Source organism: Dermacentor silvarum, chromosome 1 (assembly GCF_013339745.2).
Source record: "Dermacentor silvarum isolate Dsil-2018 chromosome 1, BIME_Dsil_1.4, whole genome shotgun sequence".
In the NCBI taxonomy this organism is placed as follows: domain Eukaryota; kingdom Metazoa; phylum Arthropoda; class Arachnida; order Ixodida; family Ixodidae; genus Dermacentor; species Dermacentor silvarum.
In genome coordinates, this window is record NC_051154.1 from 342,404,061 (window position 1) to 342,422,883 (window position 18,823).

At 51.1% G+C, this 18,823-nt stretch overlaps 1 protein-coding gene and 1 pseudogene across 1 annotated transcript; both read right to left on the reverse strand.

The window, feature by feature from the left end:
* Nucleotides 1-988: 988 nt before the first annotated feature.
* LOC119444253 (uncharacterized) lies at nucleotides 989-16,698 on the reverse strand. The gene is made up of 4 exons (XM_037708681.1): nucleotides 16,338-16,698; nucleotides 15,941-16,209; nucleotides 15,432-15,823; nucleotides 989-1,052 (listed from the first exon to the last, which is right to left on the reverse strand). Exons 1-4 carry the CDS (start codon nucleotides 16,696-16,698, stop codon nucleotides 989-991), a joined length of 1,086 nt encoding a protein of 361 aa, XP_037564609.1.
* Nucleotides 5,883-6,060, reverse strand: LOC119437849 (U2 spliceosomal RNA; annotated as a pseudogene).
* Nucleotides 16,699-18,823: the final 2,125 nt, after the last annotated feature.

Consider the following 18,823-nt stretch of genomic DNA (forward strand, 5'->3'; position numbering starts at 1 on the left):
CCATCTCCAGAGAAGACAACGTACGTGGTGATCCGAGCTCAGCGCAGGATGAAGGTACCCTCACGCTCACTCTCCGAGGTGAAACACTACAGCGATCGGATAAACCAGTGCGCGTGCTCGGGATACCTATTGACCACACAGGCACAGCGGATGCGTGGCTCGCTGACCTTCTCCGGACGTGGCACAAGACTATGTACCCCATAAAACGGATCTGCTTCCGCATGGGTGGTGCTGGTACCGACATAGGCCGAAAACTTGTCAGTGTTTTGCTGACATCCCGTGCGTTGTACGGAGCATGCTGTTATGACGTGCTTGCTCGGCATTGGACACAGCTAGAGGTACTCCACAGAGCAGCTCTCCGCGTCATCACAGGGCTCCCGAAGCACACACGTGTCGAGGAGCTGCATCGATATGCGAAGTTGCCTACCCTCCGCGCAACCATCGAAGCATCGAAGGCAGACCACGAGGAGCACGTGAAGCACACCAGACAAGGCAGGACGCTACTGGCTTACATGGGAAAGGACCATATCAACTTTACCCCAACTACCATCAGAAATTCCACCTTGGGATGACATTGCTGTCGTGCACACTACGTGAACACCCCAAAATATAGGCGCACAAACTGCGCACCACCGGGCAGAATTTGCTGCGCATTACGCGCAGAGTCTGGCAGACGCACCACCAAGCCAAGAACAAGTATATATATATATATATATATATATATATATATATATACACTGACGCAGCTTTCGACCCACGCACCATTGAGGGAGCAGTCGCCTACCACGTAGTCGGTTCTTGTGCAACACATTCTACCCTCATAACTGCTTATGCCGACGGCCCAATGGAACGTGAACTCCAGGCGATAGGCTGGGCAGTAGATCAGGTATCAAGCAGCACGCAGGCAAAACACATCGATATATACACTGACTCCCAATATGCACTCCATGCTTCCAAGTCTCGCCATACAGCCTCATTAGAAGTACTCCTAGTCAAGCAGGCCTTCAGGCGTGCGGAGGCCCCCGGGGTCACTGCAACACTTCATTGGATCCCTGGTCGCCAGGACATCGAGAAAAATGAGAGAGCCCATGAGGTGGCGCGCCCTTCTTTCCAACCACATCGTCTCCCGGGATCCTCCAGAAACCCTCAGCATTAGCAGAAGCAGCACGACAAAAGGACCACCGTATGACCTAGACAGAGCTCGTGAGAGCAGCAGCCAACCGACGCAATAGGGTTGCGAGTGTCCCGCCAGCCCAAGCCTACTTTCCGCGGGTCTTCCCAGGTCGGGGCAGGTGCTGCTGCATAGGCTCCGTTCCGGCTTCGTCCTCACGCCGGACGTGCTGGAGCGGTGGCGGCAGTACCGGCCACGCTGGGAGAGACGCTCTTCTTTCCCTTCTCCTGGCTCCTTGCCGTCGCAGGAACCTGGCCCCTCGACAGCCTCTGAGGACCAAGGAGCACCCCAGGAGCCGCACCGATGCTCTGACTGCGGCGTGGTCACGCGACCATCCGCAGCCCATTTGTTTTGGGAGATGCCAGCGCTACGCTAAGCAGCGGGACCGCCACCTGAATGCGGTGCGAGTGTCGTCCTACGAGGAGTGGATTAGGCCGACAACTGGATCAGCGGATTGCGACCGGGACATTCTGGACTCGCTCTTGGGTTTTACCAAGGACGCGCAGCTTCTAGAACGGCTCTGGATAATCGTCCCCCTCCGCTCTCCCCTTCCTATCCCACCAGGGGCGTAGCCAGGTGGGGGGGGCTGATGGGGCTTCAGCCTCCGCCCCCCCCCCCGAAATTTTTTCGTGCTGTCTTGCACCGCCGGCGAAAACAACCACCGGCGCCAGGAATCATTCAGGATTTTGTCTACAATGTCTTTTTCACGCTTGAAAACATATTTCGGCGCGAAAATTGCGAACTCGGGCTGGATTTCGTGGCAACGCCCTTGCACCTGGAGTCACATAACGTAAGGAGCCCCATGCAGCCGAGCACAAAGTTTCAAGGTCTTTTCAATGGCGAGCGGGCGCGTCGCGGCATGCATTTCGCAGCGGCCCCGGAATCTACGGAGCGCATGGATTTCAATTCCGAAACTTGATGGGTATGAAGTTCTCATAAACTTTTGACACGAAAGGTGCACTGACATTTCCAAAGGTGTGCTTCTGATTTTTAATTGTGGAACTTTCAGGGTTTAATGTTTTTATAAACTTGGGCCAACATGCACGCACTCGAACGCGCGTGTCGAAGCCGTTCCAGAAATGGAAGCACACGCTCGAAATCTTCCACACACACGAAAATATTAAATACCGACCGTGACTGTCAGCTGGCATCTGATAATTTTCTCGAAACATTTTCAGGAAGCGCACCCAATGTGATTGATCAGCTGGACCAGGGCAGGCATAGTAAAATAAGAGAAAACAGAAGAAAGTTAACGGCCTATTAAATTTGAGACCGTTCTTTTTTTGCGGGTGGCAAGGTCTGGCTCTCCGTGGCGATAGGGACACTGGTCCTATGGATTTAAGCAAAGCCCCCGCTGAAAATACTGTTATTTCCAGAGTGCTTCGTCGCATGCGAGCTGATTGTGGAGATACATATCTGAAGAACAATTTGGAAAGTTGCCCCAGTAATGCCTCGTATTTAAACCAGATGTACAAAACCAAATTATAGAAATTTGTGGTGAAATTATCAAAGAAAGCCTAGATTCAAAAGCAGGCTGCTTCTCCCTACTTGCTGACAAAACGACGGATATTGCTGGAGTCGAACAGCCTACTGTTTGTGCAAGGTACCTAAACAAGGATGTCGACGATATCGAAGGAAGGAAGGAAGGAAAATAAGAGGTGAAAGGCAGAGAGGTTAACCAGGTTAAGTGTCCGGTTGGCTACTCTGCACACGAGGGATGGGGTAAGGGCAGAAAAGATTAGAAAACAAGAGAAGATTAAAAAGAAAAGAAAAATAAACGTATCAGTCCGCACATTCTACAGTTTTTGATTAAGTCATGGTTCTTTTAAAAAGCGTACTAGCGCTTTTAAAGCAGTTCGTTCCGACGTCGGCTGGGACCAGGGACCAAGAATTCTGGCTTCCGTAAGAGGACGGCTGTCTATCTTGTCGAGCGTGGTGCTGAGGAAACGATATCGAAGAAGTGTTTTTAGGTTTTAGCACAGGAATAGATGCCCATCTCTCACTGCGACTGCAGGTTCTATGTAAATGTGTGCAAACTGCTGCAGATGCTATTGACCCCCCTTCCAAACATTCAAATTTTCAAACATGAAATTACTAAAAAATGGTTATGCTGACGCTTCTATACGCCCACATAGACGTCGCCATCAACGTGTCCGAAGTTATTGAACGCTTCACTAAACTTCCCCGCCGAGTGAAGTTTATCGTTTAGATAGCGAAGCAGCAAAAATCAATGCATGTAAAATATCTGGTCCATCACGTTCCTATATAAGCTCGTAATTATGAAAACGTATAACTGTTCATTAGCTTGTAAAACCACATAAATTTTCACCATTTATTGTAACAGTTAGCATGATGATCAAAATTATTCTGCGAATACAAAAATTACGGGGACATCAATAACCAATTTTGACCGACCTTGCTCATTGAAAGCCCGGCATCCGCGGCGTTTCCCAAAAATGCACTCGGATGTTGGGTAAATCAACTTGCCGCAACATATGTGGCTTTCGTTTGTCCTTTTCTTTCCTTTTTTGCTACATGTTCTTACTTCTTTTTTGAAACGAAGCAATACCCTTCTTTAATTTGGGGTGCAGAATAATTGTTGCCGCTGTGCAGGCAGTTAAAATACACATTTTCTTATTGATTTCTGCATTCTTTTTTTATGAATACCTCAAAGGTCCCAACAGGACATTACATGAGGGGTAATGTCCAATTGTTCTAGCCACATGGTGCTGTCGCGACCACAGCATGGCCCAAATGCATATCACGATTTCTGAGATCATAGTTTTGTTCTTGCCTAGATCGTCTGTCTTTATACTCGTATGCGTGAAGTTTACTCTCTGTGACTGCGCAACACGTTTATTTGTCTTGTTTGACGCATTATATACAGTGACGTTTCCTTAGATACGCAGATTTATTGCAGACTTATACGTATATTTAAATATCTTGTTGCGATGTTTGGTCTTTACAAGCACTGAATTTGGTTTCACGCACACTTTCTTGCTGTTTATCTTCGCATTTGTATATTCCATTCTATCTTCGCATTTCTAATGTATATTTTGCGGAACTTCTGCTTTTTATATGTACTCACTGTTGCTAATATTATTTCTGTGCAATTACAATATACGACCGGTAACATCTGCTCATGCGAAATCCACTGCAACGAAGGACAGCGTCATTGAGGTTTTTCCCTGGCCGTTGCATATGTACAAAAATGTAAACAAGGTTGCTGAATGACAAAGATTCATCAAAATATTTGTCCTCAACTTGTTCAATTTATGGTCTTTACGTTTTTCATATCAGCTGCATGCACTGCTTTGGTGGTTTCGAACTGATATAGTTGTAAAGTTAGTGTGATGTTTTCTTTACTTATTAAATAGACAAAAAACGTGGAATCATTGATATCAGTTATTTCTGCCACTATTTTTGGTACATACGAATATATTATTGTATGGAAAAATACGTATATTACTTGACAGTGCGTAGCGTTAAATAATTCCTTTGCAGCCTCTAATATACAATGGCATTGGTAATGGCAATGCAGTTATTATTCATGTATGTGATGCCTCGACAACTTTTATAAGGAGGAGGCCGCGTTGCAACTTGAGCCCCCCCCCCCCCTCAAACAAAATTTCTGGCTACGCCACTGTATTCCACATAATAGGCCTTCGAGCCATCCTTCAGTGAATACCTATTATCATCATCAACAAAGGAAACGCAAGAAAGGTAGACGACGATTATTGTTTGGTGACAAGTTACAACCCAAAGGGTGTAAACTTTGGGCAGGAATAGCCCCAGAAATTAGGGCGCGGATGGTTTGCTGTAAGGACGGACTCAAAACTGCGGCTATGAGGCAGCAGCGAGAGCTGACGGGCCACCTCCTCTAAGTAAGGATAATAGTTTTATCGGTCGTATAATCGTGTAAACGTTTGCTTCCTAACTAAATTAACAAGCATCGTGCCACGCGCGCACAGGCAAACATGAGCACATCTCACTTGATGACCGCGGACACTCGCTGTCAAAACGCTGGCGTGAGGAAGCGTACCAGCCGCAACGAGTGAAGTGACCTTCGTACAGTCTCTCTCTTCAACGCGAACTAAGCGGCTAGAACAAAGCGCACACAAAGCTGTCAGGCCTCGGCGCATCTAGACTCTGCCCCCATCACAGATCGCTTTCCAGATAGGGCCCGCGCGGATGCTCTCAGCCGCATACGCAGCCGCCAACGCAGTACAACCACCCCTCCCCCTCTTCCCTCGGTGTCTTGCGCACGATGGAAGATGGGGCGCCTCCTCCCTGCATTGCGCGCGCGAGATTGAGCCACCATCCTCGGCTCCCCCAAGCACGCTGTCACACACACACACAGCATACGGTGATCGGTCACGATGTTATCGCACTTGGACCTTATGCGGAACAGCACGGCGATGACGACGACGACGACGGCGGCGACGACGGCGGAAATGCGCCTGGAATGTCCATATAATTGCTATCACAATAAAATCAAGACAGGCATTGACGCGTGCGCAGCCATTTTTCTGTGCATGCTAGTCATTTATTGCTGCTTTACGATAACTCGAATGATCGCTCGAATGATCGCGTTTTCATTCATGTGTATGAAAAACACAGGACAGAAAAACGGTTTGGTTCCGTGCATACTTGTTTATTGCAGCGGAGCTCTATACGGCTAGTTTTCAGCTGATCGACGTCTGTAGACCAAAAAACGTGGGCCGATCGCGAAGGTAGTGGAATACCGGGCGACCCACGGCGGAAGTGAAGCAGGCTTCAAGCACTCCGCCAGCTTGCAAGATAAGTTTAATATCTTGAGTCCAAATACAACCCGTGTCAGATATTAAGCTGATAAGAACAGACACTACACTCTGACCCCCGTCGGTCATGTCTACGTTCGCACCATACACGTGTACGCCGTCCCGCGTACTCAAACTAGTGCCTACCAATCTGTCTTTTGTCTCCTGACGTCATACTCTATGTAAGCTCCTTTCCTGAGTTCTGCTCTGAAATTGAATTGGGTGGGCCGCGTGTTGTACAGTCTGAAGAAGAACAGCGTGCCTAGCAAGAACGACGGCGTCAACAGAAAAGGGAATGGGCGCGGCGTCGTCGGAAGGAGACCACCGACCATGAGCGGGCCGAGAACGCCAAGCGTAAGCGTGCTGCCCGCGAGGACCGCGAGGCGAAAATAAATGCGAACCGTCCATGTGGCCCCGATGCCGCAAACTTGAAACGTTTCCCCGGAGCAACGGTCAATCACCATATACACACCTTCGCTGGTCATCTACCTTCACTGAGTGGAATGGCGCAGAATTTTGCACGCGAAGCTTGCATACGCTAGCCTACGCCGGCGATGTCACGCTAAATCTAATATGGCTCATACCCGCATTGGATATGCGGGTATGAGCCAGGGACAAGAAATAAAACATGAAAGGCCGAAGGAAAGAAAGAAAAAAGAATGAAGGAAGGAAAGGACAACAGATAGAAATAAAGGAAGGAAGAAAGAAAGAGCAGGTGTGGGGAAAGCTGCGCCAGCGCCGGATCACATGACGCGCGCGACCAATCAGGATACTTTGGTGCGTCGCGGGGAAGGAAAGGGAAGGATATGGGGTTTGCGCGCGCTCCGCCGGGCTTCCCTCGCCTCAGATCAGTTTCGGCGCCTGGATGGGAAGGCCCAGGTGGTGCGTTGCTGAGGAGCAGGCTGCGTTTCAGCAACGGTGCCGCGAACTCGCGCTGGAAAGGGCTCGTCGTCGACGTGCCGATTCTAGCGTGAATGCTTCCGAAGCCCAGGCAAAACCCCCCGTTTCGGACCCCGAGATGCCGGAGCGCGAAGTTGAGGCCAAACCTCAGCGAAGAGCGTCCTACCCTGAGTTGAGGGCAAACGAAATGGAACGCCTGTGACAGCCTCGTCTTGCCACAAGGTTCGCTTACCCTCATGTCCTCGACAGGGGAAGGGCTCTGATTTTTTGCCTTAACGTAACAATCGCTGCCCAAGTTACGAATTCGACACACGCCCCAGAGCGCTTTCTGCTTACATTTCTTTCGCACCGAAAACGCAGTTTTGGATACGTGTTGAACTCCGTGGGCTTCACGGCCGGAAGGTCAACCGAGCAGATCTAAAATAAAGACGCCGAAATGTCTTAAACGGCACTGTTATAGCGCAGGCCCATCGCACGGAAGATGAAGACACACTATCGCGTAGTTTACGACAACAAAAAGAATACCCACACGATCAAGCTTGCTGAGCACGACTGGACTGGACTGGACAAACTTTATTTGGGTCCTGCAGGACGCGCTTAGGGCGTAGTGGGCGTCTCCCACGTAGGGACCGACAGGGAATACCTGGCGGCCGCTTCGTGGGCCTGCTGGACGGCCCATTGCTGGTCGGCGAGAAGCGAGCTTCTGAGGGACTTCTTCCACTTTTCCGAGGTAGAATCGGGATGAGCGTTTCTACACTCCCAGAGCATGTGTGTGAGTGTCGCCGTGTATCCGCACGAGGGGCACATGTCGCTGGGGTACGCGTCAGGATAGAGAACGTGGAGTTTGGCGGGGTTTGGGTACGTGTCTGTTTGTAATAAGCGTAGGGTTAGCGCTTGCGCTCTGTTAAGTTTGGGGGGTGGGGGCGGAAAGATGCGGCGTCCAAGGTAGAAGTGTTTGGTGATTTCATAATACGTAATGGGTGCATCCCGGTTGGTCTCTATCTCGGCGAGGTGAGGTTGCCCTGGGATGGCGCGGTCAGTAAGCGCACGCGCTGCGTCGTGGGCGATCTCGTTGAGGTTTGGCGGGGCACCCGCCACCCGTCCGAGATGGGCGGGGAACCAGATGACGGTGTGGTGCTTCAGGGTACTGATGATGTGTGGTGTTTTGTGGCGCAAGGGCCAGTTATGGCCAAAGAGCGCCATGCCAGTGTTTGTGAGTGTGCAGTGGAGCGATGAATTCTGAGAAGTAGATGAAGCGTGGCTGTAAAGGGGCCTAAAAATAATCGCTGTATAGTGCGTAAAATATACATGTACGAAAATCATGGCAATGACTAATGAGGTGTACTATGCAATGAAGAATTCAATGAGAAAGAATGACACGATATTTAAAATATTTAAGATGCAGTAATTGGCAAGAAGCACTACTGCCTAGACAGAGCCCTTGAACCACAAGGGCCTGAAGGCATGTGCTATAAAAAATTATCACAGCGGCATCCTCTGGAGAGAGGATGCGCTACGAACTAGTTGGGCTAATAACATGCAGGACCACATCGTTCAAAAAATCTACGACTGCTTTGATATTAAAAATCGGTTCTTCGCCAAGAAACATAATGGGGTGAAGCGGGACATGATATCGGTACGCTTGTGAAAAATATTTCTTTCTTTCTGTTTCGGATTCCCGGCACTCCACTAGGACATGGAGGACAGTCAGCCTCTCACCACATCTACCACAGGTTGGTGGTTCACTACCAGTAAGCAAAAAATTGTGGGTGCCATATGTATGTCCTATTCTTAGACGACAGAATAGGACATCAGTTCGTCGTGTTTTCGTTACGGGAGACCAGAAACCTAACTGTGGTTTAATGAGGTGAAGCTTATTGTTTGTTTCAACGTCCCACAAGCGTTGCCAGTGGCTTCGCAGTTTGTTTCGCAGGAAAGGCTTCAAATCTGTTGCAGGAACAGCAGTTGTCGGGTTAATAGCCTGAGATGTAACTGATGTGGCCATTTCATCTGCTCGAACATTACCCTCAATGCCTCTATGACCCGGCACCCAGCATATAATCACATGCTGGTTAGATATATACGCTTTACACAGAATGGAATAGAGCTCATTAAGTACAGGGTTTTTGTGTTTACAGAGTGATTGCAATGCTTTCACAACACTTTGCGAGTCCGTAAATATGATAGTCTTTTTGAGTTTTGATTTCAATATAAACTTTACAGCCGATAATATTGCATAGGCCTCAGCCGTAAAGATACTTGTCTCCGGGTGCAGTACACCAGATTCCGAAAACGATGGACCGATGGCTGCATAATAAACCCCGGCATGTGACCTAGAAGCGTCCGTGTAAAACTCTGTACACGAGTACTTGGATTGAAGCTCTAGGAAATGCATTTTAATGTGCGCCTCTGGAGCGTCTTTCGTGACCTCTACGAATGATGTGTCGCACTCTATGATCTGCCACTGCCACGGCGGTAACAATTTAGCAGGAGCCATAGGACGATGTTCAAGCACTGGAACACCCATTTGCTCACTAAGATTCCTTACACGTAAAGAGAACGGTTTCCTCGCTGCAGGTCGGTTATGGAAGAGTGCAGCGGCGGTCATATCGTTTATGGTGGAATAAGAAGGATGTTCGCTGTTTGCTTGTACTGTCAGAAAATATACGAAACTGCTATATGAACGCTGCAGATGGAGTGACCACTGGTTCGACTCGACATAGAGACTCTGGATCGGGCTTGTTCGGAAAGCACCGGTCGCGAGGCGGATACCCAAATGGTGAATGGGGTCTAGTATTTTTAATGCACTTGGCGTTGCGGAGTTATAAACTATAGCTCCGTAATCAAGGCGCGAGCGGACAAGACTGTTGTACAAGTTTAGGAGGCATTTTCGATCACTACCCCATGTTGTGTGCGAGAGAATTTTTAAAAGGTTCATAGTCTTCAGACACTTTGTCTTCAGATATTTAAGATGGGGGATGAAGGTAAGCTTAGAGTCCAGAATTATGCCCAGGAATTTATGTTCACTGCTCATGGATAGTTCCTCTCGATTGATCGTGAGATTTGGTACCGGTGTCACGCCTCTTTTGTTTGAGAAGAGTATGCATGTACTTTTCTGTGCGTTTATCTTGAACCCATTTACATCCGCCCATTTAGACAATTTGTTTAATCCAAGCTGCACTTGTCGTTCACAGATAGCGATGTTACATGATTTGAAACCTATCTGTACATCATCGACGTACACAGAATAAAACATGCTGTGTGGAATGACTGTATGCAGGGAGTTCATTTTTACAATGAAGAGTGTGCAACTAAGTACACCCCCTTGCGGCACGCCAGCCTCCTGGATGAATGTTCTAGATAAAGCATTGCCCACTCTTACGCGAAACGTGCGGTTAGACAAGTAGCTTTCGACTGTATTTAACATATTTCCGCGGACCCCCATCGCAGAAAGATCTCGCAGAATTCCGAAGCGCCATGTCGTGTCGTACGCTTTCTCTAAATCTATAAATACAGAAAGTAAAAACTGTTTATGAATAAATGCATCTCTGATGTTTGCCTCGATGCGAACAAGGTGGTCTACTGTCGACCTACCTTCTCGGAAGCCACACTGGAAGGGGTCTAGCATTTTGTTATTTTCTAGGAAACAGATTAAACGCCGGTTTATCATTTTTTCATACAGCTTGCACAGGCAGCTCGTTAGTGCTATTGGCCTGTAGCTGCTGGCTAAGGACGGGTCTTTGCCTTGTTTAAGTATAGGGATGACTATGGCTTCTTTCCATGAGGACGGGATACACCCAGCCGCCCACATGACATTAAACAGAGATAAGAGTGTTTTCAGTGTTTCAGGGTGTAGGTATCTAACCATTTCATACATGATACGATCGCCACCTGGCGCCGAGTTGTTACAACAAGCGAGAGATCCTTTAAGTTCGGCTAAGCTAAATGGTTGATTGTAAGCCTCACTCGAAGAACCTTTGCGGTTGAGAGGCTGCCGCTCTTCGCGTTCTTTGAACTTCAGGAAAGTGTCTGTATAATGCGATTCACTTGATACATATTGAAAGTGTTCACCTAGACAATCCGCCTGGTCTTCCAGGCTATCACCTTGGCTACTTACTAAGGGTAGAGGATGTGACTCCCGGCCTATTAGTTTATTTACCCTGTTCCAGACTTTTGTTTCGTCGGTGTATGAATTTATACTGGAAATGTACCTTTCCCAACTCTCTCTCTTTGCACGTCGACGCGTTCTTCGGCCCTGTGACTTTGCTTGTTTAAAATTTATCAGGTTTTCACCTGTTGGGGAGTTGCGAAACAATCCCCAGGCTTTGTTTTGCTTTTTACGCGCTTTCTGGCATTCATCATTCCACCAAGGCAGGCGACGCTTATTAGCTAGTCCATTAGTTTGTTGTATGCACCTTTCAGCAGCGTCAATGATAAAACCTGTTATATACGCCACAGCATCGTCTATGTTAAAAGAGGCAATGTCATCACGGCTTAAATATGTTATTTGTCGGAAAAGTTCCAGGTAAGCCGAGTCAACCTTCCATCGGGGAACGTGTGGCGAGCATCTATCGTGTTCTGTTAAGCCTAGCATAATTGGGAAGTGGTCGCTCCCAAAGGGGTTCTTGAGAACAGACCACTCCAGGTATGGCATTAGTGTACTCGATGCTATACTTAAGTCAATGGATGAATATGTGTTATGTGTAATGCTGTAATACGTAGGCTCTTTCTTGTTAAGTAATGATGCGCCTGAAGAAAAGAGAAAATTTTCAATCAGGCGACCTCTCGCATCGCAACGTGAGTCTCCCCACAAAGTGTTATGTGCGTTGAAATCTCCGACAACTATGTATGGCTCCGGAAGTTCATTTATGTAGTTTTGGAATTCGGTTTTATGTAGTTGATAATTGGGGGGGATGTATATAGAGCTGACAGTGACCAGCTTGTCAAACAAAACCCCTCGGACAGCAACTGCCTCTAGGGGCGTATGAAGTTTTAGTTCCCGGCAGGCAACACCTCTGTCGACTACAATAGCCACACCACCGGAAGACACGACTGTGTCATCGCGGTCCTTACGAAAAATGGCGTATTGTCGGAGAAAATCTGTTTGCGTGTGTTTGAGGTGTGTTTCTTGGACACACAGCACCTTTGGATTATATTTATGTAGGAGTTCTTTGACGTCATCGAGATTGTGGAGGAGTCCTCGGACATTCCACTGTAATATTTGTGTAACCATGTTGAATGTGGGTTTTGTGCTGTGTGTTAAGAAAGAGGAATTACTTCACAGAGCCCTTTCCGGGCGCCGTGATGCGGTGTTTTCTTGTTTGGAGCGATCGCGAGACTCTCGCGGCTCCTTAGGCGCAAGTGGCGCCGTCTGGCTGGTTGTTGTGTCCATGGCCTCTTGTGAGGCGCTGGACACGCGCTCTTGCGAGCGGTTGGTTTGACGAGAAGGCCTCGCCTCGAGAGACGAGGCCCTCGAGGCCACCAGCCCGGAGGTCGATGGCCCCTTCTTGCGAGTTGGCGGAGCAGCGCTAGCTGCAGCCGCCGGGGGGGCGGATGGCGTCACTGCCGGCTCACTGTGTGCGGGCCGGACAGCCGCCGGAAGCCGTTGCGACGCTGCCCCCTGACGCGCCACTTCGGCAAATGTGTTCTTTGGCAGGTAGGATACCCGCCTGCGTGCCTCCTTGAACGTTAGATTTTCCTTTACTTTAATAGTTACAATTTCTTTTTCTTTTTTCCAGGATGGGCACGACCGCGAGTATGCGGCGTGCTCCCCATCACAGTTCACACAATGTAGCGAGTTTTCACAAGACTCAGATGAGTGTTCATGAGCACTGCATTTCGCGCATGTTTGCCGGCCTCGGCAGTTCTGAGAACTGTGGCCGAATCGCTGGCATTTAAAGCATCGAAGAGGGTTTGGCACGTATGGCCTGACACGTAATTTTATGTATCCGGCTTCAATGGTCTCGGGTAGAACACTAGAACCAAAAGTAAGAATTATATGTTTTGTCTTTAGCTCCTTACCATCGCGCCTCATCTTGATTCGTTTTACAGTCAAAACATTTTGTTCTTTGAATCCTTCCAAAAGTTCATCTTCGGTGAGCTCCAACAGGTCGTCATCAGAAATAACACCGCGGGTGGTGTTCATGGTGCGGTGCGGGGTCACAGTTACAGGAAAGTCTCCAAACGACACTAGATTCTGTAGTTTATCATGCTGTTTCTTATCACGGAGTTCCAGGAGGAGGTCACCACTGGCCATCCTCGTCGCCTTGTAACCTGGTCCTATAGTCTCCTGTCAGAGTCTTTGCAACGATAAAAGGTGAGATCACTCTCACGGTCTTTTCAGTTTTCTCACTGTGTACCACGTGGTAGCGTGGAAAGTTCTCAACTTGTCGGCCAAAAAATTTAAAAACTTCTTCGGTGCGCCCCCTCTTTTGGGGGCGATCAGAAAGCGCAGGAAAAGAACTAGCCATGCAAATATTGATGTTTCGGCAGAAACGCCAGCCACCCACCATGGAGTCCTACTAGGGGACGCTGCAGTGCCTGTAAACATAGGCCCTGCAGACGCCAGCTGTACGTCACCACTATAACCGAATATGAAATAACCTAGGCAGGCTACTCACACAGGGTTAACCCTCGCTGCCAAGAAGATCGGAAGGAATATAGAAGAGAGGAGAAGACAGGAAAGATTGAAAGTGAGAGGGAAAGACGAAGATTGGAGAGGGAGACAGGAAAAGGCAACTACCGATTTCCCCCGGGTGGGTCAGTCCGGGGGTGCCGTCTACGTGAAGCGGAGGCCAAAGAAGTGTGTTGCCTCCACCGGGGGGCCATAGAGGTCCAAAACTCCCGGCATCGGCTCAACCCCCAGGATCCCCTTTTCCCCGGACACGGCTAAGCCACGCACGGTTAAGCGTGGGAGGGTCCGACCCTCATGTGCTCAGGTCCGTGGTGTCGCAACACACCAAGCGCCTGCTGACGCAGACGCCCCTGCGGGGGCTTCAGGGTACTCTGATCCGCGCTGCGGAGGATGCGTAACGCTTGGTCCGAGACGACACCGCGTTCGAAGGCTTTGATGGCCGGTCTGGAGTCGCTGTAGATGACATTCCGTTTGCTGTCGAGCATAGCTAGGGCTATGGCTACTTGCTCCTCTATTTCGGGCTCTCGAGTGAGGATCGTGGCGGAGTTGAGGATACGCTGCGAGGATGACACCGCGACCGAGGCGAAGGCTCGGTTGTTGCGATAGGCAGCGGCGTCCATGAACGAGACATCATCCTTTTTCATGTCTATGCGCCTAAGAAGGGCGGTCGCTCGCGCGAGGCGCCTGCCTCGGTTAAGGTAGGGATGCATATTTCGCGGAATGGGAGCGATCGTGATAAGGTCTCGGATCTCGCGGGGGACCGGCGTCAAATCTGGGGGATCCCTGGTCATCGAGGAGAAAAAGCCGAGCTCGCGCAGAATGTGGCGGCCCGCCTTCGTGGTCGTGAGTCGGATCATCTGCGTTCGCTCCTGAGCCTCGGCGATCTCTTCTAGCGTGTTGTGCATGCCGAGATCGAGGAGTTCATACGTGGAAGTGGTGATAGGGAGGCCGAGGGCTCGTTTCACAACCTTTAGAATAAGGGCGTTGAGTTTGTCGCGCTCCGCACGTAGCCAATTGTGTATGGCGGCGACATAGGTGAAGTGGCAGAGAACAAACGCATGTACAAGACGCAGTAGGTTGTCTGCTTTCAGGCCGTGGTGCTGGTTGGCCACTCTACGTACGAGTCGTATTGCATTTTCAGTCTTAGTCATTAGTTTCTGCCCCGTTAGGGTGTTGGTTCCGCGGGACTCGATGATCGTACCCAGGACTCTGATGGAGTCTACCCTGGGAACTATACGACCGTCTCTTATGCGGAGTGTGATGTTGCGTTCGGCCGGAGATTTCCACCCTTTGGGCTTGGCGCCACGGCGTTTGGGCAAGTACAGCAACAGCTCCGACTTGGTGGGGGAGCACTTGAGACCGGTGTGTTCAAGGTAGGACTCGGCAGTTTCAATGGCCTCCTGCAGGGCGGATTCGATGAAGCCATCCGACCCCGCGGAGCACCAGATCGTTATGTCGTCCGCATAGATGGTGTGATTTAGCCCGTCGATCCTCGAGAGTCGTTCGGAGAGCCCTATCATCACTAGGTTGAAGAGCGTCGGCGAGAGGACGGACCCCTGGGGAGTTCCCCGCTGTCCGAGCTCGACTTCTTCCGACACCAGGTCTCCTGCGCGGAGGACGGCCCTGCGCCGGGTCAGGAAGGAGCGGACAAAGTCGTAGAACCGACGCCCGAGCCCGAGGTCTGCGATCGCCTTCAGGATGGACGAGTGGGCGATCGTATCGAATGCCTTTTCTAAATCGAGGCCGAGTATGGCACTGATATCCCGAGTGTTTCCTCCGTTGAGAATTTGATGTTTTAAGAGTAACATGACATCTTGAGTAGATAGCCCTGGTCGAAAGCCGATCATGTGGTGCGGGAAGCAGTCGTGGTCCTCCCTGTTGGTCCACCCTGTTGAGGACGACGTGCTCAGCCACCTTGCCCACGCACGACGTGAGCGAGATGGGCCGGAGGTGATCTAAGCTAGGCGCTTTTCCCGGTTTGGGAATAAGGATCGTGTGGGCGAGTTTCCAGGCGTTGGGTAGCTCGCCCTTCTTCCACGTTTCGTTTATAGTATCGGTGAGGTAATTGACGGAGGGCTCATCCAAGTTGCGTAGGAGCTTGTTGGGGATGCCATCGGGGCCAGGGGTGGAGCGGCCATTGAGTTCGTGGAGAGCTCGGCGCACCTCTTCGACGGAAAAGTCGGCGTCTAAGTGGGTGTTGTCGGTACCAGTGTATTCAGGGTGAGGAATCGACGGGTCCGCGGGAAGCGGTAGATATTTCTGCACGAGGCTCTTGGCGACGTCTTTGGGTGGTGCGGTCCCTTTGGCCTGATGGAGTATCTTCGCGAGAGAATGGCGCTGATTTGTGCGGGTGTTGGTGTTGGTGTCGTCGAGCAGGTGTTTGAGAAGGTTCCATGTTTTGCCATTACGGACCTGCCCGTCAATCAAGTTACAGACTTCGTCCCACTGCTGTTTGAAAAGGGTGCTGCAGTGATCCGCTATGCTCTTGTTCAGCTCGGATATGCGTTTGCGTAACCTCCGATTGAGGCGCTGGCCCTTCCATCGGGCCAGTAGGGATTGTTTGGCCTCGAGCAGGTGGGCTAGGCGACTGTCCATCCTCTCGGTGGGCAGGTTTGTACGGATGGTTTTGGTGGCCTTGCCGACGTCGACCTTAAGCTGATCCGTCCATGTCTCGAGACTTGGCGTGGCGCAGGGAGGGGGTCGTTCTGCGCGAGTGTTACGGAAGAGGTCCTAGTCCACCCACGTGTACGTCTTGGTCTTCCTGCTGACGGTGGGGAAGTGTACGGCCATAAGAAATGGTCGCTACCGAGATCTACGGCGAGGTTGGACCAACGGGCGTCGGCGACATTCTTGACGAAGCAGAGATCCGGGGTGCTGTCTCTTTGCATGGACGTGCCAGTGCGGGTGGGGAAAGCCTTGTCCGTAATGAGGGTAAGATTCATGTCGTTCGCGTTCTGCCAAAGCTCGGTACCCTTGGGGGTGTCGTACGCGTAGCCCCAGGTGCGATGCGCGGCGTTAAAGTCGCCCGCGATCACTATCGGGTTGGAGCCGGCGAGGCGAATGGCTTTCTGGAACAGGCGTTTGAGCCGTTGCTTGTGGTGACTGGGGCTGCTGTATACATTGAGTATGTACACGCTTTGTCGGGATGCGTTGCCAGGAAGAAGCTCTACCATGACATGTTCAATTTCGGGCATGTCGAGGTCGTGCACAAGGCAGGTGATCTTATTAGTGACCAGCGTGGCGGTACCGCGTCCTCCCGAAGGGCCGAGTAACCACTGGTATCCGGAGAACGTGGTGGTTGGCACTACAGTTTCTTGTAACAGGACGACGTGGGGTTTGGCTTCGTGGCTGCGTAGGCATTGCTGTAGGGAGGCTTTCTTCCGGGCGAAGCTCCTACAGTTCCATTGCCAGATGCGCATCTCGTCATTTGGCCTGGCCATCTTGAAGCATTTGGGTGTCGCTGCGGGCGTCCGACGGGCGCAAGAGAGCCACGTGAGGGGGTGGACTGGGTGTAGGCATGCATTGCGAGACCGGCTTAGCTGCGGCGACAGCGGGGGCGACGACGTGATCGAGATAGTGTTCTACTTTGCCCAAACGATCACCGTGGGCCGCGAGGGTGGACTGCACGAGGGCCATGCTCTCGCCGAGGAAGCGGAGGCTTGTCTTAATCGACGACAGCACGCTCTTAATGTCATCTAATTCGGGCTTTAAAGCTGGATGTTCGCGAACGACCGCGCGTTTCTTGGGTGCGCTCTCGCCATCGTCGTTGGCGGCGTCGACAGGTTCTAGCGGCGACGGGGTGTCTGCATTGGCGGTGTTGTCAGTGGCGGGTGTAGCGGCGCGCACGCTCCTGTCATTTTTCAGTTCAGCAATGGTGGCCGTCAGTTTATGTATCATTTCTTTCATCATTGCGTTTTCGCGCTTGAGGAATGCTATCTCGGATGTAGTGTTTGTAACATGCTCTGGGAGTGATCCCGACCCTACCTGTGATGTAGCGTTTCCCAAGTGAGGGTGCCTCGCTTATTTTTGCTGGCGTTGCCTGCCGATGATGGCGCCGGAGGGCTCGCCGATCGTTGATGGGGGGCCCCGGTTGAGCCGGGGCGGGGCCCGGAACAGGAGCCCGAGCGGGATCCGTGACGGGAGCCGGTAGGGGATCTGGAGTAGCCCCTTGATGCAGATGTAGTGGGGGGCCTCGCGTGGCGCACCACGGGAACATGCCCGATGAGGGCTCCGGGACCTCGATCCACGCCTTGAGCGGCTCCCGGAATGGTCACCGGATCGGGACCTGGATCGGTTGACAACGGACCGACCACCGTCGTAGGCGGCTGCGTTGGACGCTGTAGCACAGTCGTCGTCGTCTTGCGTCAAGCGTGCTCGCTCCCATCGTCGTCTTCGCACCACACAGGGAATGTGATAGCGTTCTTTACATGCCTTGTCGGTAGTCAGGTGAGCTCCGCTGGAAAGCTTACATTTTGGAGTACACTGGTGATCCCGATCGGGGTGCGGGGCACCGCAGCCTCGGCAGATAAGGTCTGTGGGGTTGGGGCAAACGTCCGTGCGATGGCCGAGCCGGCCGCAGGCGTAGCATATATCGATCTGCCTGCGGTACAGCGTACATTTCAGCAGCACCGACCCGTATCGCACGAAATTGAGCACGTGGTGGCCATCGAAGGTCACGATTACTGCAGTGGTATTGCCGATGCGCTCGGCGGCCAGTACTAGTGGATTTCTGTCGTTGACAATCTTTGCATCGATGTCCGCCGAACTGTCTTGTACGGGGATCCCCCGGATGACGCCTTTACACGTAGAGTACGGTGCCGCTTCGTAGGCACTAACTTCATAGGTCTTGTCAGCGATGCAGATTTGTTTTACGCGCACGTAGCGGTTAGCGTTTTCTCTTTTCGGCGTGCTTGCCACTAAGTTGTTTTGTTTGTTGTTGGGGCAAAGCGTGTCCGCGTGTTGTTCCACAGGGCTGAGACCGGCCGAGGTGGCAATGGCGTCGGCGACTACCGTTGGGCCAACCCTAGCGATATTACGTCCCCCTCTGGGTCTGATGATGATGCGGATATCGTCCTTTGGCAGTTGCGGCATTCTGCTCGCTCGGATGATGTTGTTTTTAGCGTTTTCTCTACCGCGGGGCATATGCTCTCCGCGTGCCCGCTCTCCGCGGGCACGAATACTTTTATATTTAAAGTTACTATTCTATAGCGTCGTTTCTCAGATGCCACAGGAACCTTGTGTGCATATCGAATGCCTTCCACACGAACTTCACAGTTGTGTCTTCATGAAGGTCGATCACAGTGCTCTTGCGTGAGCAGC